This window comes from Panthera onca, chromosome A2 (genome assembly GCF_046562875.1).
Source record: "Panthera onca isolate mPanOnc1 chromosome A2, mPanOnc1 haplotype 2, whole genome shotgun sequence".
Taxonomy (NCBI): Eukaryota; Metazoa; Chordata; class Mammalia; order Carnivora; family Felidae; genus Panthera; species Panthera onca.
The window spans coordinates 122,782,763-122,806,393 of NC_138340.1; the positions used below are offsets into that span (position 1 = coordinate 122,782,763).

The 23,631-nt window shown below is 42.0% G+C and overlaps 1 protein-coding gene across 5 annotated transcripts in view; it reads right to left on the minus strand.

Annotated features, from left to right (window-relative positions):
- Positions 1 to 5,987: 5,987 nt before the first annotated feature.
- Positions 5,988 to 23,631, minus strand: part of PDE1C (phosphodiesterase 1C) — a 505,372-nt gene continuing 487,728 nt past the window's right edge. For 3 of the 5 annotated variants that reach the window (XM_078440784.2, XM_078440809.2, XM_078440806.2), the window contains exon 19: positions 19,271 to 21,723. In XM_078440784.2, the coding sequence (XP_078296910.1) occupies positions 21,554 to 21,723 (170 nt within the window). In that variant the 3' untranslated portion in view covers positions 19,271 to 21,553. Of the gene's footprint in view, positions 7,004 to 19,270; positions 21,724 to 23,631 lie in introns of those variants that run through there. The other 2 variants (XM_078440786.2, XM_078440793.2) reach the window with 2 other exon arrangements.

Sequence of the window (23,631 nt, forward strand, 5' to 3'; positions counted from 1 at the left end):
AAAGAAGAAATTTGACCTCAAGCCTGCAGAGTGGGGCACCTGGGTGGCTCAGTCGGTTAAGCGACTGACTTTGGCTGCTCTCTCAGTTCGTGGGTTCGAGCCCGGCATCAGGCTCTGTGCTGATAGCTCAGAGCCTGGAACCTGCTTCAGATTCTGTGTCTCCCTCTCTCTCTCCTCTCTGCCTTTCCCCGACTCATTCCCTCTCTTTCCCGGTCTGTCTCAAAAAAATAAATAAACATTTTAAAAAAAGACTGCAACGTAGAAACCCTGCCTGTGTTTCCAGCTTGCTGGACTGCCCTGCATATTTCAAACTTGCAAACCCCCAATCACATGAGCCAATGCTTCAGATTTTTCTCTCTCTGTGTTATTGGTTCTGTTTCTCTAAAGAACTCCGACTTACACACCCACATACTTAGAGCTCTTCATTCCCGCAATTTGTGTTAACAATACGACTAAAATTAATAACGGTAAACTGCAAACCAAGGAAGGATTCATTGGTGGATGTTCTTTAATCTGATCCTCAAAAGATAGGTTTGGTAGAGCCCTGATGCCTCCTTATGATTAGGGGAGGGGATTGCTGAGTTAGGTGGGGGGTAACAGTGATTCATCCTGATATTGACGTGAGGTCGTTTTAGGGATGTGTGTCAGGCTCTGAGTTTGGAACTTCCATTTGAAATGGAAAGTCATTTTATAGGGTTTCCACACACAAAAAAAGAATAAGAATGGCTGGCATTCTGCTGATCTGTGTTTGTTATTCATTAAATAAATTGGCTTACAATGCCTAATTTTTTACCTCTCAAACAGATAGAGATTGAGTGTCTCCTTGTCCACTCCCAATGGTTTCTTTCAATTACCTGGATTATACCTGAGCCCTAGCATTAAAATAGGGCAGGGAGCTCCCTCCCAGTTATGGCTTTTGGGAGCTATGTCGTTTGCTGAATGTAGCACACAGTCATGTCACCCCTCTGCACATGGGTTGGTGAGGCGACCATGGATGCCTAAGATTCTCAACCCACAAAGTGGTCCGCACAGAGCTGGACATGGGGCTAGAATTCATGAGCCGCGAGATCATCACCTGAGCTGAAGTCAGATGCTTAACCGACTGAGCCACCCAGCCACTCCCAGACTTTAGTTTTGAGTCCTTGTTCATTGTTTATTAATATCCCTGCCCTTCCGGGATTCCATGACACAAATGGCTTCACTACGTGTGCATCCTTTCAAAATTACTTGTAAAACACTGGCCCCTGAAAAGTTTCTTTCACACCTAAAAATGCTCTGGATATTTCAAAAGTAATAAAATCTCCACCCACCCCATTCCACCAGAAATTAAGATGTTTTTAGAAAGTGCTCATTGCACAGCTCTTTATTGAGCAACTCCTATGAAGACAGTACTGTGAGATTTGATGATAAGCCACGGCCCCAGAGACGTGTGCAGCGACCATTAAAATCATAGATATTTTATCTGAAGGATCTTAAAAGTTAGTTCATGTGGTCCCTGCTCTGGTCAGAAAATGACCCCAAGACCTTGGCAACCTGCTGAGGTCACAAAGTAACTTAAAGAGTCCCTTGGCTCCTGGTCCAAAGCCCTGGCCAGGCTCCTTACTGCTGTTCTCTGACACAAATCAGTGTCTTAAAGCCATGCTTCCCAAACCGTGCACTGAGGAACCCTGGAGTGTTATGGATACTTTAAATTTCGAGGGAAATACATCAATACTTGATATGTGTCGGATTTTGTGTTCACTACTGATTCCAGGTAGTTCATATGTCAACATGTCCTATCTTTTCAAAGCTGAGTTTTCGACTGCTGCTGTGCTAAAGAGCAAGTGTTTCACACACACACACACACACACACACACACCAAAAAAGAACAGTGAATGAGGGGGGGCGCCTGGGTGGCTCAGTCGGTTGAGCATCCAACTTTGGCTCAGGTCATGATCTCATGGTCCGTGAGTTCGAGTCCCGCGTCGAGCTCTGGGCTGATGGCTCAGAGCCTGGAGCCTGCTTCAGATTCTGTGTCTCCCTCTCTCTGTGCCCCGTCCCACTCATGCTCTGTCTCTCCCTCAAGAATAAATAAAACATTAAAAAAAAAAAAAAAAAAAAAGAACAGTGAATGAGGGTGTTGCTGTCCACAGTGATTCCAAGGTTTGAGAAACTGTGCAGGCCTCGGGTGTGCATATATCTCATTGGTAAGTAATTGTGGTTGTTTAAGAATAAAATTAAAGTATCATAGTTTTCTTTCAATTTATGCATATAATTCTTTTCAAATGGCTGCTAAGTTGTTAGAACATAATGCCTAATAAGTTGTGTGAAGCTAACAAAGTAAAAATTGGAAAAGGAAGTTCTTTTGGCTTAGAGTCCTGAGACAAAGCTGCTGAGACGCAGAAAGTTCTGGAATGTCTGCAGATTAAAGCCTTGCTACTCCAAGTGTGGCCCAGCACCTTCCCTGACACCTGGGAGCTCATTAGAATTGCAGAATCCTCTACCAAATCCAGATGGGAAGTTGATTTCTCACCAGGTGAAAGGGCCTCGGGTGATCCTCATACCCTCCCCTCACCCTTAAGCTCTGCCTTAATAGAAGCAAAGCCTAGGCCTGCGGGCTCCTTATCAGAGTATCCCCTGGAGTCAGAATTCAGACCCCACCCCTGACGCTTACTAGCTCTGGATCTTGGGGAATATTGAGAACTTTGAGCCTCTGTTTCTTTACCTGTCAAGTGAGAATAATGGCCTATCCTGGCTCTTTGAGGTGGTAATAAAAGTTAAACGAGAGAATATAAGAGAGAATATAAAGTGGACCGCCTGGCCCAGAGTAGTCAATAAACAATTGTTTCTTTTTGCTTCCTGGGTCTGTGGCTAGAGCCACAGGCAGGAGATTTATCTTTTTTTTTGTATCTTTGAAAGGTCACAACTGCTACAATTGGCAAGCAATTAAAAACACACTCTCTTCCCAGGTCTTGTTTGCAGGCTCCCTGCCTGGACATGTGTGTAGGTTTGCTTAGGAATTTTATTGTGTCTCTATAATGAGGGCAAACACTGCAAGGGGGCCCAGGGGCAGAGGACTTGTTATGGAGGGGTGTGTGTGTGTGTGTGTGTGTGTGTGTGTTTGTGTGTGTGGAAAATACACATAAGTACCATGTTAACCACTTTTAAACGTGCAGTTCAGTGGCATTACGTTGTGCAATCATCACTGGGGTCCAGAACTCTTTTCGTCTTCTAAAACTAGAACTCTGTACCCATGAAGCGAGAACTCCCCACTCCCCCTTCCCCCAGCCTCTGGCAACAACCCTTCTACTTTCTGTCTCTATGAATTTGACCACTCTGAAGTACTTCATGTAAATACAATCTTACAGTATTCGCCTGTTTATGACTGGCTTATGTCACTCAGCATAATGTCTTCAAGGTTTATTCATTGTAGCACGTGGCAGAACTTCCTTTCTTTTCAAGGCTGAATAATCATCCTTTTTGCGGATACACGACATTTTGCTTATTTGCTCATCTGTCTATGGATGCTTGGTTGCTTCCTGCTTTTGGTTGTTCTAAGGATATACCCAGAAGTGGAACTGGATCAGATATTTTTAATTTTTTGAAGACTTGCTGTACTGTGTTCCACATCAGCTGTACCATTTTACATTCCTACCAGCAGTCCACAAGGTGTGGGATTTGTTTTTAAGGTTTTTCTCTAAAAGCAGAATGAGGGGCGCCTGGGTGGCTCAGTCGGTTGAGCGGCCAACTTCGGCTCAGGTCACGATCTCGCGATCCGTGAGTTCGAGCCCTGCGTCGGGCTCTGGGCTGATGGCTTGGAGCCTGGAGCCTGTTTCGGATTCTGTGTCTCCCTCTCTCTCTGACCCTCCCCCGTTCATGCTCTGTCTCTGTCTCAAAAATAAACGTTTAAAAAAAATTTAAAAAAAAAAAATAAAAGCAGAATGAATGACCCTGCCTGATAGACAAGGACACATTGTCCCCTATGACTGTGAGGTCCCCAAGCTGGGTGACACTGCCTCACTCCTACTGGATCCGCTGCACATTTAGGGCGGTGCCCGGAGACTAGAGCGGCTCAATACAGGATTGCGGACTCAAATGCAACGTTCCCAGTCAGCGTCTATTCTGGTCTATCCTGGAGACCCTGGTCTCAGAGTGCAGCTTTTCTTCCTACACACCACCGCCACCTGCTGGAGAAAATTCACATTGCAGCGCTAAGGTAGTGCCTTTAATACCCTGCAAACATTCATTTAGAACCTGCATATTCAGGTTTTTGTGATCCTTTAGACAGGTTGAGGCTTAGTTTTGCTTTGTAATTTCTTTTATCAGAAATAAAAATGTCATAGAGTTAAAATAATTGGTGCACAAAAAATGAGTGTGTGTGTGTGTGAGAGAGAGAGAGAGAGAGAACCAGGATGACTAATGAGAATAACTTGTATGGAGGGAAGCTCTGTAAAGAAATGGAACATGGCAAAGTGTGTTAATGGTATGAAAAGACACAAGAGGAACAGGAGAGGGCCAGCCTTGAGGCACTTTAAAAGTGGCCATTTAGGGGCACCTGGCTGGCTGGCTCAGTCGGTAATGAGATGCTTGATTACAGGGTTGTGAGTTCAAGCCCCATGTTGGGTGTAGAGTTTACTTAAAAAAAAAAAAAGAAGTGGCCACTTAATGGAAGTTGATGTTCCAATTACAACTCATTGTAACAGCTCATTGTAACAACTCCTCTGATTCTGTCCTTAGCTGCAGGAAAAACAATTAATGAACACACCCGCCATTAACCAAGTTTGGTCTCTTTGTATTCATATACAATAAAACTATAACTTTTGAAACCTAGAATCAAGAATTACAGCTTTTCAATAGTTCAAACTGACCTTCCCCAAATAATATTCATTATTCATTCTCTCACATATGAAATATCGCCACTCCAAAGATGTCATAGTACAGAGAAGCTAAAGCCTGAATTTGTATCTGTTTCTTCCACAATAACCATCCCCAAACACTGTGACTTTGGTCATCATTAATAAGAAGAGAAATGAACAGGAGATTTTAAGCCTCGCTTGCCTGAGTGGACTATTACATAGGTTGAATAAGAGAATATAAAGCCTGAAAACATAGTAGGTGCTCAACTAACATTTGTTTTCTCATTGGGCTCAAGTTTCCCTCCCAAGTTCCCATCTGTGCCCCACCTCCCCTCCCCCCCCCCCCCCCGCCCGGTCTGTATCACTGAGGTCCTACAGATGCCCTGAGTGATGGGATGGGTCCTAGGGGGTTATCAGTTCACACCTCCTAGCGTTCAGCCAGGTGAGCCAGGAAGAGGGATTATGTGAGTTGAGAAGAGGTAAGGAGAAGCAGGGATGAACGCAATCTCATTTCAAAACAGGTGTTGCCTAAAAAGAAACAGGGGAGGAGGGGTTTCGGAGAGGCCACCCTAAGGGGCCTAGTTTCTATAGTACCGAGCACTTTAAAAGGGGCCTTCAGAGGTGTCAGGAGGGCAGCAGACCCATCGGTCCCTTGGGGAGGTAGTTAGCTGCTAAAGAAGGCAGGGCTTTGGACTCAGGCAGACTGGGGTTCAAACCCAAGCTTCCCCAGTCACCTGCTGTGTGGCCCCATGCAGGACACTGAATGCTCTTAGCCTCCATTTTCTCTTGTTAGAATGGGAACGATAATTCTTATGATGTGGTAAGGATATAAAGAACTAACATATGAAAGCCTGTCCCAGAGAGACCTTCTCATAGGACATGCTCAAAATGTGCTTGTCCCCTTTGGAGAACACTAGCTGCCCTTCCTCATCTCACCCCCCTAACTCCTCATCCACACCCCTATACATGCCCCCCTGCCAGCCCCCATCCTCAAACCTTTGGCCTCCAAACTCAGTGGCAACCTTGTGTGCATGATGTACAATCATCTACTGAGATCTCGTGGGATTCTCAAAGATTTCCTGTTCACTAAGACACTATTGACTGATGTGAGCAATAATTTAGACACACACCACACACGTACACAAACCAGGCTTTCTAGAAGGAATTTTAATAATGATAGCACCTTTAAATGAATAGCATAAAGCCTCACTCAGGCATCAGCCAGCTCAGGGGAAAATTATGAAGAGGATAGGGAGCAAAAAGGCCTTCCCAAAGCCCCTAGAAATCTATGTAATGGGTGAGAGGTAATGGTCTTATTTTAAGAAGGCTCCTGGAAGCACTCATAGTCTTGATGGGAATATAAATAACTATTTATTGAGTACTGACCATGTTCCAGGCACTATGCCATGAGCTTTACATGCATTTTATAATGTCATTCCAGCCACTATTATGTTCACTTAATCAATAAGGAAAGGGTTGTTTGAAAGGTCATATAGCTAATAAACCAAGGGCCTGTGAAGTAAGTCTGATGATGGGGGTGTGCTAGGGTGCCCAGGCACTCACAGGAGTCCTCCAGAAGTAAACCTAAAAGCCCACTCACGGTGCAGCACGGCTTCTGAGCCCTCTGACCACCCTGCCTCATCTCCCTCGTCTCAGTGTGCAGCGTTGCTCTTGGGTTGTGATCTTGACTTACAGTGACCACAAGCCTCTGCTGATGTTGTGAGATCCCAACTAGCTCCGCCCACCCAGGACCATGACCCAGAAGCTGCCCCTACCTGCTGGGTTCCTGCCCCACCTTATCCCCGGTCTTGGCTACTAGCTGACCCAAACGAAGCAGAGGGAACAAGGCATGCAAATGCCGGGAACCCCAGGACTGTTGTTATTTCCAGCTGCTCATGGAGCATGTGTGGGAGGGGCAAAGAATGAAGGCAAGGCAAGAGGCAGGCAGGCACAGATCTCAGAAGGCACCTAAGGTCTTCTTAGGCACTCAGACAGTGTTCTGAAAGCAATGAGAAGCTGGAGTTCTTAGGCAGGAGAAGTGACTTGATGACCTTGGTAACGAAAAGTATCTCTCTGGTAGTTTTAGTGGCTATGACTTTGAATTTTATCCATCAATCCATATATTTATTCCTTAACCCGGTAGACTGCTTCTAGGTGTCTAACACAGTCTGTAATAAAATACAAATAACATTCATCTTGGGAAATGGAACTCAATTTGTGAGTTGATTTAAAAATAAAACATTCTCGGGGCGCCTGGGTGGCTCAGTCGGTTGAGCGGCTGGCTTCGGCTCAGGTCATGATCTCACGGTCTGTGAGTTCGAGCCCCGCGTCAGGCTCTGTGCTGACAGCTCAGAGCCTGGAGCCTGTTTCAGACTCTGTGTCTCCCTCTCTCTGACCCTCCCCCGTTCATGCTCTCTCTCTGTCTCAAAAATAAATAAACGTTAAAAAAAAAAAAAAATAAAAAAAAAAAAATAAAACATTCTCCTCTTTGTTAAGAGTTGTGGGTTCTCCATCTGGGTTGTCATAGAATGGAAAGTAATAAGTTTACCTATAAATAAAAGAACAAAGTTATCTGAAATTAGGGAATTTTATAAATGGGAACAAACAGTAGAGGTTTATTCTAAGTCAATGGTTCTCTGCATTATTATTTAAAAAGTTCCACTTTCATATAAGAAAACTTAGACTTTTGGAAAGCATTGTTTGAAAAAAATGCATAACAAAAAGTCACCATGAATTCTACGATATTAAAGGCATATTTTACTATTTGCAATACCACCCACAAAGATTAAGAAGAAATGTGTATCTTCATGTGAATATAGATATGTGTGTATATGTGAGTGATATGCCTTCCTCTTGTAAAGTCTTTGTATATAAATCAAGTTTTATCCAATTAATGATAGGGAGTAAAATAAAATATTAAAAACCATAACATAACTCTAGAGGTATTTTAGAAAGAAGCAGAATCCATCATCTAAAGACCAGCAGACTTGCCCCTTCCCTTCACCCCAAAATACAAACCCTAAGGCGCAAAGACTCTGATAATACATTTGGGTCAATTTATCACCAACCAGAATCCACAAGATATAACAGGAAGTAAAACTTTGCACATTTTTGATCCCACCGTTGGCAGAAACTTGAAAGTAAACATTGTTTGTTGAGGGGGGTGCTAGCTTCTGAAATAGACAGCCCCAAGTCTCAGTGGGTTATTACAGGAAAGGATTGTTTCCTGTGACGCCACAGTGCCGTGTGGGTTGCTGGGGGAGGAGACTCCTACCTCTACTCAGTCATTCAGGCTCCTTCCATCTCATGGTTCCACCAATCCCTAGGGCTTCAGGCCCCTCCACTGCACCCACTGCATGCAGCAGCTGGTGAGGCCACAGAGAAATTGTTGAGAATTGTACAGAAGGTTTGGGGAAAGAGTTGGAGAAACATACATCACTTTCCCTGCATTCTATTGGCCAGAAATTGGTCATATGACCGACTTGATTGCAAAGGATTCTGAGAAAGGAAGTCTAAGCATCTGGCCAGCAGAAAAGGAAACCGGTTTGGCAAACTGTCTGCTCTGGCCCTCCTCAGCTCCCCCCACTAAATATGTAAAATCCTAGAATTGATATTCTCATCCAAACAGGACCAAGCAGGCTCCAGCTAAGAATTTCAAAAAGCAGTCCTCAAGATGAGACATGCCAACCATGTGTATCGCAAAGACTTTCCAAGAGGCACATGGATGCAGGACACTTTAAATGACTCATCTTCCCAGCTTAACTCTACTCTGTCCCCTAAAACTGAGCTGCCTGAGAACTGGTCTGCGTGTTTACATGAATTTCCATTTTCCACCTTACTCTGCAGAGGGAAGGCCCACCATAAAACATGAGTTAACCGTGGAAGCCTCATTTAAGTGTGAATCAAGGCCTTCTGTCTTGAACATTTTGCTGTGACAGGTCAGAACGAGGCATGTGAACTCCCTTTGTGTTGCTTTCTTGGAACTCCCTTTCTTTAGGGGATGCAGGCAACGAAGTCACCCACCACCCTTCTCTCTAATGTGCCCCAAGAAAAGGATGATATCGACAAAGGCATGCTGTAATTGTTGTTTCTATTTTTCCAAGTGGTGAATGGCCAACATGTAGACTCATCATTGATGAGTCTAGGTGAAACTTCTTGGTGTACCTGAAAAAATTGAGCCAGTGAGTGACTCTAATGCCTGGCTTAGAGATCCTTTTCAACCCACATCATTTCCACTTTTTCACTGACAACAAAGTTGAAATAGGTCCTATTTAAACTGTCAGAATAACTATTTTGGGGCTAGATTACCAGTGTATATTTTTGGCACATTACCCACACGAGGTTCAAAGATTTAAGGAACATAACTATAATAAAACTTCGTCTATTTCCATATCCTTATTTCTGTGAACCAGTTTTCCTCAAACACTTGTTTCAATGCCCAAAATGAGAGTATATCATTCCAGCAATAAATAACATCCATCAATGGATCCATAATCTAATGAGGAAAAAGACCTCACTGTCTCATTAGGAAACACATTTCCATCAAAATTATACATTTGATGACTAATAATGTTTTACCAAAATTTATAATATAATTATGTTGTTTTGATCTATTTTGTTGTAATCATAAGTTCACATAATCCTCATCATTAAGCATAGTCCCTATGAGAATTTGTGATTAAATATCTTTTAATCTCAGATTTTGTGGTGCTGGGACTTTTTACCTTTTGGGTTTTTCTTTCTTTGTATTTTGTCTTTCCTAGATATCATTTATGAGAAGTTTGGAGAGTTTACATGAAGTGGTGGTGACTATATTAAATGGTTTTGTCTTAATTTTACATCTCTTATGAGTTCCATAATATCTCTTACCTGATCATTTTTCAGTCCCTTACCATATTTTCACCCTCTATTGTTTTTTTAAGTTTTAGCCTTTCCTGCTCTAAACCTAAATTCATCCAATTTTCTCACTATTATCATTTTTCTCATTTTTTAAATTAATAAGGTCTGTTAAGCTCTTGTTTTGTTTTCCCTTCAATTTTATTCTACTCTATTTTTAACTACTTCGTATCTTATTTTTAATCTTCAGCTTCAGGCTTATCTTCAGTTATTTTCATCAGTTATTCGTTTTCGTCTTTAAGATTCTTCTAGCCGGTGACTGGCTTTACAGCAGCCCACAAACAGCAATAGTTTCTCTTCCTTCTTGGCAGTCGTGCCTATATTCCTCCAGATGTGGCTCGTCAGAGGGACCAAGAAGAAATGAGCTGAGCCAGGGATGATGAGGGATTTGTTAAGAATTTGGTAGGACTAGAGAAAGGGATCTGGGGTGGGAAATGGCTGCAAGGGATACTGGAAAGGAAGGCGGGGGCAGGGGGACAGGTTATATATATATATATATATATATATATATCCCAATTCTGGGCCTAAAGCATTCCCCAGAGCTAACAACTCTTTCTATTCTGGAAACACTTTATTCACAGCTGGAGCACAGCCCTCACTTATCACATTGTTTGGTAGTTATTTGGTCATAAAGCTACGTTCCCCACCGATGAGAGCTCCTTGGGGACCAAGGACTATGACTCCGCCAGAGTTGCAAATTCCCAGAACACAGCACAGTGAAGGTATTCAATCAATATTGTCCAATAAAACAATGAAAGAATGGTACTCAAAGCCAGGAACAAGAGGCATGAATAAAGAAAATGGAAGTGGCATGGCGTGTGTATGTACATTCCAGGACAATGAGAGCATGTCCCCCATACATTCCACTAAGAAATCAATAAAGAACAAACATGGCACAGGACTTCTGTTTACACAGGAAAACCCTAAGTCCCGCTGCTCTGTGGCTATCAATCGGTTGTTAACATCAACTAAGAAGCCAACATCTTCCTAAGGTCTTACTTGATGATGGCTCTCTAGACTCTACAGTTTCTGTTCTTTTAATAACTACAAATGTCTTATGAATCAGGACTTTAGGGATTATATTTCAACTGAATTCAAGACATGCTTCCCAGTCTTCCTTCACTGAAACACTGCTTTCAGTAAGGTAAGGGCAAGTAAGGGCAGTAAGGTAAGGGCAAGTAGATCATGAACATTTCAAAATTATGTAATGTGATCCTCCGGGAATGTCTAGCTCTAAGGCAAACTTGCTTCTGAGCTCCTGACCAGCAAATCAAACTGTTAATTGTGTGTCTTATAAACCACATGCACAAAATGGAACAACCAGTTTCCATTCTGTCCCCAGATGCTTCCTCTTCACCTCTCCCGTCCATCCTGCCCTTGAACTCTCCACCTCAGCAACCATTGCCTTCATTGCCCTCACTCATGCAGATAGCCCTCCCTCAACACTCCATCCCTGTTCTGTTGATTCTACTTTTCAAGTCAGAATTAACCCTACCTACCTTGCTGTTTCCAATGTCATTCCTAGTCTGGCCTCAGTTCCCATCTCTACGGTCTCCTTATTAGCTTTCTGGTTTTTTCTCTTTACCCCAACTCATTCTCCATCCTCCAGCCACAGCAATCTTTATCAAATAGGAACTTTATCCTGCTGGAAACTTGGTAAAAAAATTTTAAACCTTCCCTCCTTCCTCTACATCCTCAATCTGCCTCTGTGACCACTACATGATTCAGCCCTTTCCTATTCAGAGAGGTTCATCTCATGCCAGCCTCTCGATTGGTCACAGTGCTCCTATAATATGGGCCTTTTTGCATTTCACCAAGTGTATGCTTTCTGTTTATGCACTTTCCATTCTTCTACCCACTCTTAAGTCTCTTATTTTCTTCAAAATTTTTGATGTTTTTATTTATTTTTGAGACACAGAGAAAGCATGAGCAGGGGAGAGAGAGCGAGAGAGAGGGAGACAGGAGCCGAAGCAGGCTCCATGCTGGCAGCAGAGAGCCAGATGTGGGACTCGAACTCACGGAGCCGTGAGATCATGACCTGAGCCAAAGTCAGACGCTTAGCTGACTGAGCCACCCAGGTGTCCCCCAACCCTGCTTCAGTTCCTTAATTCCTACCTATCTGTCAGGTGCCTGCAACTGCCCTCCTACAGCAAGTAAGACGAAGGGGGCATCAAGAGTGTAAGCAGAAATGTTTTCTTGTGTTTTTAATGGCGACAACAACTGAAGTGAAAAGATCATATTGGCCCTGGACAACTGCCTAGAGAATGCAGTGCGTGCACACACACACACACACACACACACACACACAATTCTGTCCTGCAAAAAAGTAAAACGAATATTTAAGCACCTTGGTGAAACTTTCGGGGAAGCAGGGTCTTTAATTTAGCTAGGAATAGGCTTCAGAAATAGCAAGAGAAATAGTAACTTAACAGTAATTCAGAGAAATAGTTTATTTTTCTCACAAAACAGTTAAGTTTCAAGAAATCAGGCCAAGGATGGTGTAGTGGTTCAATGATACCATCAGGAACACGGACCCTTTCTATCTTTCTGATTCCTTAGGGTCAGCATGTCGGATTTTATTTCCATGCTCCCCATTGCCTCGCGGACCCAAAATGGCTGCTGTACCTCCCAGCTAAAGTCAGTATTCCAGGAAAGAAGAACTGGAAGAAGCAGCTTTATATTTCATCAGCAAAAACCCTGTCACCTGACTGCCCTTAAATTAAAGAAAACTGGGCAACTGAATGTTAACTTTCACAGCTTCTGTAGCAAAGATAGAGGGGAAAGGGCTTGGAAACGAAGGTGGTGCCAGCATGCTAGCATACTAGGGATAATAAACAGAAATTAATGGTGATGTCATTAAATGGCAATGCAATGAAATGGCGCTATAAATAATAAATTGTTATTTATTTTCATATATAAATGTCATGGATATTGTCAACTTAGAGTTCTATCTTTATTATTTTAATATTTATTTATTTGGGAAGACAGCAAGCAGGGGAGGGGCAGAGGATCCATAACAGGCTCTGTGCTGACAGGCTGATCGCAGTGAGCCCAACGCAGGGCTCAAACTCACAAACCGCGAGCTCATGACGTGAGCTCAAGTCAGACGCTCAACCGACCAAGCCACCCACGTTCCCCAAGCTCTGTCTCTATTATAGTTATCAGGATTTCTACAATTTGTCTCCCAATATTTCCTCCAACTACATTTTCTTCATATTTAAGGCTTTATATATATAAATTATATATAATATATATAGTCCTAACAATAAAGCTATTTAAGAATCTAAGCCTTGTGTTTGATAATAGTATAAACATATACAGAAATGTAGCAGCACGATCAGAACAAGAATGGTATTTGCTGCAGTTTGACCTTTTGAATCTAAGAATTCATCCAGCTAAAAACCATCCCCACTAAAGATGCCCTGGAACCCAGCAAACAGCTCATGCCTCTAACAGACACCGGGTGGCAGTGCAGCATAAGAAGTGAGTAGATTCCAGTCTGGTAACCTGATTCCACAAAATTAATCGGTACCATTTTTGAATGTGTGCCTTACCTGGCTTCTTGGACTACCCGTTCATCATGGCTTCGACTTCCTTTCCAGAAATGAGCGAGGCAGGATGCGCTTTTAGTGATACGGGTTTCATCTGGTTATTAACATGCAAATTCTTTTTCAGCTGGAAGACTGTTGACTGACAATACAACTGTGTTGTCTGATACCACATCACCCCTGGCATTCTTAGCCTGTTTTAGGAAATGATGAGATCACACTCTGATATTTGTTTCCAAAATTCTGGATCACGTGGGAGCTCCACGGGCAGAGATGTTTGTGGAACAGAATGGCCTACGTGAACTACCTACTTTTGAGGGTGAGACTCTAAGGCCTAGAGCTATATTCCATTATTCTCTAGGAATTTTGAGTCTGCAGGTGAAACAGAGACACATATGAACAGCCAAGTAGGGTGTTTTTCTTTTTTAGAAAGGTACAACGATACTTCAATCTTTAAACGTACATTTCTTTTTCTGCATCAACTGAGATTTTGACATCTGAGAAGATATTGAATCAGCAGAGAATTAGAGTAAAGGCAAAACTAGGTTATTTCTTCATCCAGGGATGATACACTGATTTTAAAAGAATAGAAATGCCAACGGATTTCAACCAATTGCATGGAGCTCTGTGTTGGGAAGGCTTTTCAGGCTGGGTCTGGACTTGGTGAGAAGAGGTGCACTGACTGACTAGTAATGTCTGTCGTAAGTGAAAAGAGGAGATGTGGTAACATATTTGTCACATACTGACACATTTTCTTTTCTTTTTTTTTTTTAATTTTTTTTAACGTTTATTTATTTTTGAGACAGAGAGAGACAGAGCATGAACGGGGGAGGGGCGCAGAGAGAGGGAGACACAGAATTGGAAGCAGGCTCCAGGCTCCGAGCCATCAGCCCAGAGCCCGACACGGGGCTCGAACTCATGGACGGCGAGATCGTGACCTGAGCCGAAGTCAGACGCTTAACCGACTGAGCCACCCAGGTGCCCCACACATTTTCTATCTCTATTTACTCTGGTTCGGTGCCATCTTTAGCCATTACATTTTTGAGGATCTATTTAAAAAAATTTTTTTTTCAACGTTTTTTATTTATTTTTGGGACAGAGAGAGACAGAGCATGAACGGGGGAGGGGCAGAGAGAGAGGGAGACACAGAATCGGAAACAGGCTCCAGGCTCCGAGCCATCAGCCCAGAGCCTGACGCGGGGCTCGAACTCACAGACCGCGAGATCGTGACCTGGCTGAAGTCGGACGCTTAACCGACTGCGCCACCCAGGCGCCCCTTTGAGGATCTATTTTATATGAACCACTGTGTTGGTTGCCATAGCAAACACAAATATGAAAAAGTGTGTGCAGGGGGGTGGTCTTTACTCTCCCCAAAATGATCATATGGTAAGAAATAATTAAGATCTATGTAATTTGAGGCAGAATCACTGAAGTGTCACGAGGAAGCAAAAATAGATCATTCTGAGAGTTAACCAGGGCAAAAGACCAATTCTAGTCAAAGAGATCACAGCACATGACCCAGAGAAGATGACATTTTCTGTTGGGTCTTGAATAACGAAGATTTTCATAAGGACAATAGGTGTAGAAGGAGTTACATAAAAAGAATGATGTGAACATACAGGAGAATAGGCCTGGTTCAGTCAGGAAACAGTTCCATGTGAAGGTGAGTGTAGGTGACAGATGTCACTTCATGAGGAGCTTGTCTTCTGGAAAAGGCACAATTAATATATTCTCCACATATTCATTCACTGAACAGAATCACCACCCAGTGATATCTTTATGCCTTTATGGCTTAGAATGCTTGAATTCAAATGCTTTGGCATTCATCTGACCTCTGATTATGGCCGGGGAGAAGGAGGGAAAGGGAGAGCTTGTACAGGATACTAGAACACCCAAACGTCTCTGTAAACTTGTCAGCCGTCACGGACAGGCACTGAATCTCAGCCTATAAGGAGCCCACTAGATGAGACAACAGTCAATTAAACTCCAACAGGGGAGTATGCTCATGGCAGACTTGCTCTTCATGTTTGTCTTGATAAAGCCTCTACCACTGGCCATTAGAAGTCAGTTTTTCTGGAGCTAGGAGGTGTCTGACATGCGAGGGAGTATCATTTCCTGCTACTAAAAGCCATAATTATTAAGGAAGAAATCTGGAACTGGTTAGCAGAATTCCAGAGAAGTGTCAGTGAGAAGAGTGTGAAAACTGATTTGGAGAAATAAAAAAGATAAATGACTTTGAGAATGGGTGACTAAAAAAAATGGAGGTAGTAGCAATAACAGAAATATAGACATCAGGAAGATCACAGTTGCAAAAGAATCCGGGAGTGAGGCTTAGGGTACCTTCAAGACATTGGGATGGAGAAGTCCATCTCAGAGTTGGGAATGCTTGTGTAGGCTTGAGAAAGTGATAGGGACAGATTTGTGGAGTTAGAAATCAAGCTGATGGAGTTGGTGCTTAAAATCCTAAGAAAAGATACAGTTTATTGGAAGAAATCTGAGGAGAAGAAGGCTGATGGCTTGATTTGGGGAAAAGTCCCATGAGGAGGAGGAGTAGCCAACTAGTCAGGCAGTTAAGTAAAGAGATAAAAGACAAATCAGGAGAATGCAGGGCTCATAGGCAAATGGAGGAGAGTTTCTAGATGAAACGGTGTGGGCAACAATGTGAAAGCCTCCAAAAAATTCAAAGGGAGCAAGCCTGTGGAAATGTCGTTGTGCTTAGGCAGTTTGGATATCTATCTATTTGATTGTTGAATTTCATCGCTGATTTTCTATGAAAATCAAATGTAAGCACGTTCTGGCAGTAGAAAAAGGATACAGTTCCGTTGGTTTTACAGAGGAAGAGAAATTATATCTTCCTTTGAGATATCAGGGATGGATAAGAGGATGGCATAGAGTCAGATACCCACAAAGATCAGAAGCAAAATAATTAAGGAATGCTTTTCCTCCATGGACTGTATTTTCTTAATGCTGCAGTAGAGAGGACGGGGAAAAGGAAGCAGGAAGTTGAGGAAAGAGCCATCCATTTGGATTAACTGATGAGAGGTCAGGAAGATGCATTCAATGAGCAACGGTCCTTGAAAGGCTGATCTGCAGGTGTGTGAGTGGTCACGTTAGCTCAGTTGTAGGGCTTCTCTTAACCAACGCTTCATGACATAGTTTCAATAAAGGACACAACACTGGCCCAAGATGGAGAGGGACACAACCAGTCTGTGTTGGGAACAATCATGCTATCGTTGTTGGTCCTGGATTCTGTACTGGAACCACATGAGAGCATCGTTGAAGGACAGAGGATGCATAATGCGGGAGAGCAGGCTCAACAAAGAGGTACAGCAAGTCTGCAAGCAACATGGCATGTGGAAACAATATATAGTCCTGTAATCAAAGGACCACGACTAAATCTCCTCTCTACACTTTTCCACTAGCTCTGCAAACGTTCTGTAACAATTTAACCCTTTGAATCTCAATTTATTGATTAGCAATAAGGACAATAAGTCTTTCCACACAGGTTTATTAAGAGTTAAATATATTATTAGTACATGTTCAAGTGCTTTAGACCTAGTGGGTACTTAAAAAATACTAACCAAATTTTACAATCTACTGTACTAGAGCAGTATAATGTAATTTCGGGTTTTCGCAGCCATAATTGGACATATTTGTCTCTGTTGTTACATTTACTTAATATCCTTTTACCACTGGGTCTTAAAGTTTGGAATCTTCTTATACCCAGTGAGTCATAAAAGATGAATTGTTTCTATAATGGCTGGTTTCTAGGCAAGGTGCTTCTATAAGCACTGGTCAGCTGAACCTCTTACTCAGGTGCACAAAACAAAGTATGCCATAGAACGTTCGCAGAGAATCCAGAGAACATTAAAATACACACTTGAATACAGTATTCTGTAGCTATTATCACTTGTCATTCCCCAAAAGCAGTTTTTCATTTTCTTTAAATATAACAAAAGTATAATGAATGCTCATAAATCTCCTAAATGAGTCTTTAAACAATTCCACCAGGAAAGGCCTACTATCTACATCTATGATACAGCAGAATCTTCCCAGGCCCCAACTGGCCTCGCTGTGGCACCCGAGGCTATGCCAGGGTCAAGCCTGGGGCCAAGTAACTAATCTTTCACCCACCCCCAACTCCCAGTCCTAACACATCCTCACATTTAACTTAATTTGACAGACTCCCAATGAATCAAGATGTCGACCCAACAGTTTTTTTTAATTAAAAATGGATCAAAGAGGGTGTAATTGATGAAGTGAAGTTGGCAGTCAATGGGAAAATGAATTTAAACTTTGCAGATAAATAGGTGGCCTTCCATCTGTCTTAGGACATGGATCTTTATGGAAATCCCATACTTAAAAAATAGTCGTTATCAGCCATCTCCACTTTTCCTCTCTACCTCACAGGGATTAGAAATCGTAACAGTAAGAGTGCTGGAGTGTCTTCCCTATTTCAAAAGCTCAATGGATAAGATCATGGTAAGGCTTAAGTGGCTTGTGGTAAAAAGAGGTAGGAAGAGAAGGAAATTAGTATTCTCTCAACCCCTATTAGTGACAGTCACTGCCCCCTACCCATCTGAGGTTAGTATTACAACTAGATGGAAAAACAAAAACAAAACAATACCTAGGGACTTATTCTGGCCAGAAGTGGGGTGGGAAGAGGGAGGGACAGGCAGATTTATACTGCTCTTTTCTTACAGGAACTGGTCCTGCCTAAGAATTAGATTATATTACAAAGAAAAAAAATACCATTCTGAAGCTTCTGTCAGTTCTTTGTGCTTATAGAAGCAGGACCCAGAATAAATGCACTTTGTTTGGCAAAGTGAGTTCATAAGCTTTAAAAGTGCCTTGAACTTGTGTGGTGTAGGGAGTGAGAGAGATGGATTTCTCTGTACATTCATAGGAATTTAAAGTTCAAGAGCGGGGGGGAGGTCTTGGTAGAAGGAGAAATCCAAGAAGATGCAAGCAAATCTGTGTCTAAGGAAGAAACAGCCATGAAAAATCATCCACAAAGGGAGACAAGCTGATACTGCTATTGGATTTTTAATTTACGTATTTCCTTCTGCTGTGCCATCATCCTAAACTTTCTGGGAAAGTCCGTTCTACACAGTAGGCTTGTATCGGTGGAACTTGGAAAAAACAAAAGGATGGGGTGTGGGAAAAGAGATGGGGTGAACAGGAAGGGACGAAAGACAGAACTGTAGGAGTAAGAGGCCAGGGGTGAACAAGGGTTCAGCGAAGTGCAAGATGAGAGCAAGAGGCAGCCACGACAGATAAAAGACGGAAGCCCGAGAACTCCAAGGGTGCAGGAGACACAGGTGAAGGGAGCATGGGATGAGGGTGGGCTGTCGGGTTTCCAAGTGAATGTTGAAATGCATATTAAAGATTGAGATGCAGGGTGAGGCAGAAACTGGTACCTGGGAGAACAGGCAGGTGGGTAAACATCACTAATTAAATCATTAACATCTTTTTACTGAAGGTGGAGAATATGAACAACCTATCTGATGTCATAAAACTAGTAAGGGACATTGCTCTCAAACTCAAAAGCCTAACTTCTTTTTACTACACTCCACTCTTTCTCCAAGAAATAATAGAGAATATTTATTGATATCGTTACCATATGCTTAGCCCTGGTACTGTGATAGGTGTTTCTACCCCCAAAGTGCCTGTTCTGAACTGCTAACTATACAGCTTAGCCTGGAATAATATAAACCAAGTTGATAACACAGGTGTTTACCTACAGACTAGCTGGTATTACGGGTTACTCATATTAACAAATTAATCGATTGGGTTTGTGGTATAGGAAGAAGGGGGTTTAAAAAAACCCTACCACCTATACAATCAGGAAGCCAATTGAAAAGTTTAAATTATGCTATTCATCTTGACAAGATATTCAGGACTAAATAGTGTCAAGGATAGGGAAAATCTAATGCTTTTCAAATGAATCCCAGAATTCTGAAGATGAAAAAAGTGACTCATACAAGAAAATCCTTGAAAAGCATCTTTTTATTTGCTGTAAGAATATAATCTGGCATTTGTATACAATCCATCACGCAAAAACAAAAACAAAAAAAACACATGGTAGGTATCTTACAAGCAATGAGGAATCTCAGTATCTGAATTCAATCAAAATATTAGCCAAAGCTGAAAAATAGCATCTTGGGATAAAACAATACAGAAAATTCTGCCCTAGGATCACGGCTTCTAACGTCAAGAAGCACAGTCAAGAAAGCACAGCCACGTTGCTATCTCAATGCCTAAGACTGAAAGTATTGAAGGACAGATGAGAAACATCACCGATGATCCACTGGGAGCAAGGAGGCCAGTACCCCATGGGCAGTTTCACTGTTTGCTTAATGGCTCTGTGAAGCAGGCACTAAGGCATCTGTATACAAACAGGGAGGAAGTACCTGTTGAGCTAACCTTCTTCAGGCAGAATAGACGCTCTGAGCCTGCAGAAGGATCCCTTCGCTCAGGGACCAAGCAGGGAGTTAAGAATTACAATTGTTTTCCTAACAAAAAGTCACAGTGATTTTTCTTTTTGTATAGTAATTAAATTTCCCTGAAACACCATCGTAAACCATGTTATAAATAAATTACTCACTAGCATGATGGGCACTAAACTCTGGAGCTGGCTCAACTTGCATAACTGTGGTTTACTAGAAGTGAACTGTGGTGAAAGAGAGAAGAGAACACTAAACCGTTTGCAGTCAGACTCCAGAGGCTATGGCCATCAGTACACAGCTTCTTCTTTGCATGGATGCCTGGGAGTTTGTTTGTTTTTTTTTACTTTTTCTTTTTCTTTTCTTTCTTTCTTTTTTTTTTTTTTTTTTTTTTTTGGATGTGGAATGCTCGTAATTACATCTGTTCTGTTCCTATTACTCACTGAGTTCAGCAATAACAATCCACACCTACATTACCCTCAATGTTCACCACAAAAGGCAGAGTGGGTATTATGAGTCCCACTTTCTAGTTAAGTAAACTGAGGCTTTTAAAGATTATGCCGTTAGACCAAGGCATGCAACTAGTTATAGACGGGATAGGACTGGAGATCAGAACTGCCTGACAACAAACCTAAAGTTTTCCACTGCACCAGACCATTTCTAAAGGGATCAAAAGCTATTTCTGGCCTTGAAAGATTCCTTCCCACTTTGTGTGATTTTAGTCCCAAAGTAAAAACTCTAGGAGAGATTCAGAAGAGCTAAAAATGCCACAATGAAGAGAGGTGAGTTATTGACTTCCATTCCTCCAAGAGCTAAGAGCAACTGAGATCCCAAAGGGCTCAGCTATATGGTCTGCCGGGAAGATTATCCGAAATTTAACTTAAAGGTATCTCCAACTTTATGGAGAAAAATCTGCAAATTAGGGATTTAAATTAGGTTCAGCAATTTACATCCTCCTGCCCCAGGACCACAAGACTTCTCCTGGGTTAGATCTCAAACCTGGAGTCTCTGAGGCATGGGCATCTCATTGATTTCTAGAATTGTCAACTGTAAGTGAAAGTAACAAATTAGAAGTACAGCCAAAATGTATCTCCTGCAAACTCTCAAATTTCAAAAGGTACGAACCGAGGCGACTGTGTGAGCATGCCACGAAAACCAAAGCATGCGTCTTTATTTTTAACTTGTATCTTCTCTGTGAAGCCTCTGTTCAGAATTACCTATGAACTCTATTCATCGGTCTTCTTTTCCGCCTGTGATTGTTACGTTCAGAAACACAACTTTTATCTTTAATGCATTTCCTTTGGAAGTTATATATTTACCTACATTTTAAATATTATAATAATCACCATATTTAAGAAATGCATATGCAAAAACACCTTTTTCTACTGTATTTAAAATTGGAAAAGATGTTTTAAGACTTACATTTCTTAAATACAGTGATTATTAAACCAATATTCTTACTGGGGCAAGTCAACTTCTAGGGATGAAAGAAGTGTCAGTGGGAGGGATTCCATGTTTTCTAAAGAGGTGGCATTATTTTAATTTGGGTTCTATTTAGACTTTGAAAGATCTATACAAATATAAGCCACATGAGACTAACCTCTTACTCCTGGAGTCTCCACTGACTCCCAAATCCAGTAACGGTTGGGTCCATAACAGAACAAAGGGGAAAATCACATACAGGCTTCACTTTGCCTCGGTGGAGTCAACCACGAAAGCACCAGCCCCCAAGGCTTCCAGCGGTCTTGGAAGCACATCCCACTGTGGCCGGTGAGTGCTGAGAGGCAGGGGAGTGGGTCTCTCCTTCACTCCCTCTCTTCCCCTTGACCTATTTCCTGTTCCAGTTATGTGAGATATTCTGAATCTTTTTCATTTTGATCCTCTGATCCAGCATCTTGTACCTCGCAGGATGCTCGTCAGTTTTCTTTGGGACCGAAGGTGCGTAGGAGCTAGACGCATAAGCAGGGCGTTTAAAATGACGTAGAGGAGGCTTGATGACTGGAGGCCATGCAAAGGAAGACAGACAACCATTAGCCTCGCCAATGACACGGCACAACCTAACTACTGTGGGCAACTTGCTCTCCCCTAGACCTGTCTGTTCTCTGTAAAACCAGGAAACAAACAAGTTGGATCCTCACTGGGAATCTTACTGCAGGTAGATGAATAAATAACATTATCACCCTCGTCATTTACTTAAAATAAATAAAGAGATAGACAACGGGAGCAAGGAGGCCAGAGATAGACAATGTACACAACCTAGAGATAGACAATGAGGATCCCGGAATACAAAGCTTCTCTGACAACGAACGAATGGAGTTCAGGAAGTGAGTGGGAGCAGTGGTATCACTTTGGGGAACAGCAAAGTAAACACAGGTGAGCAGAGTCATACCATGATTCAGCATTTAGCACTGTGTGTAAGCTTCCAGGCTTGCAAAGTGGCAAACAATCTCGAAGCGCTAATAAAAAGTACATCACGGGGAAAATATTTGCCAAACACACACAGAAAGGTCTAGTGTCCAAAATGTTTTTTGAGAACTCTTAAAATCCAGCAAAAGGAAATAAACAACCCACTTTACCTCGGAGCAAAAGATCTGAACTGACTCCTCACCGAGGAAAATATGCATATAGCAAAAAAGGCACAGGAAAAGAGGCTCAACAATTTATGCCATTAGGGAATTGCACATTACAAGAGCAATGATATACACCACACACCTATTAGGATGGGCAAAATCCAAAACAAAACTGATGACACTGCTGGCGAGGATGCAAAGTGTCAGAGCCACTTCGGAAGACAGTTTGACAGCTTCTTTCGAAGCTAGACATAGTTTTACCGCATGATCCAGACATTCTGCTCCTGGGTATTTACCCCACTGATTTGAAAACCGGTGTCCACATAAAAACCTGCATATGAATTTTATAGAAGTTTATTCATCATTGCCACAGACTGTAAGCCAAGAACTCCTTCAACTGGCTGTCCATGTTGTAGACCATCTACACGACGGGATATTATTCAGTGATGAAAAGAAATGAGCAGTCAAGACACATAAAGACATAAAGTACTAAAGTGATTCCTCCTCCTCTGCTCCCCTGTGCTCTGCCCCCCACCACCCGCCCCACCTCTTCTCTGTCTCGGTCCCACTGGAGAGCACTCTGTGATACCATGTAAAAATGAATAAAGGTAAAACCAGGTTAAATGATAATCACAAACAGATGAGATAGAACAATCAGGTAAAAGGTATGAAGGACAGAGCAGGTGCTGAGCCATTTCCTCAAACACTAGTTCTCAGTGAGGTGATTGTACTAACATGTAAAAGGCCAGCAAAGAAAGGTAATACACAGTTGTGTCAGCGTGGAGGGCTAAGATTAGGGGACAGATCTACCAAACAAGAGGTTACCTTTGTGAAAACCAGTTTCACATACCTCTTCCAATATGATCATGCAAAAGATCAGAACTTAAACATACAACTTAAATATACCATCATAGGGGTTAGTGAACTTCCGGTACATTCTTAAAATATACTACTGTGATACTATGGAAAAAGGATATAGATGTCTATTAATAAAAATAAAGGTTCATGTAATACTGTTAAATCAAAAAAGCAGTAAACAGAATCTAATCTCATCGCTATAAAAACATATCAATATGCACATAGGAAAATCCCAAAGAACATACATTTAAATCATAGCAGTGATTACCTCCAAGTAGTATAAACATGGCTGTTGTTTTTTGGATGTGTACATTTTCTAATTTTTCTATGATGATCAGGTTTTGGTGACGTAACTTTTGAAAAATAAACATGCTATTAAAAATTCCTTCCATAGAATCATACATCAGAGTTATTCTACAAAATCATACGTAATAAAAAGCCAGAAAAACGGGGGTGACTCTGGGATTTAATATTATAG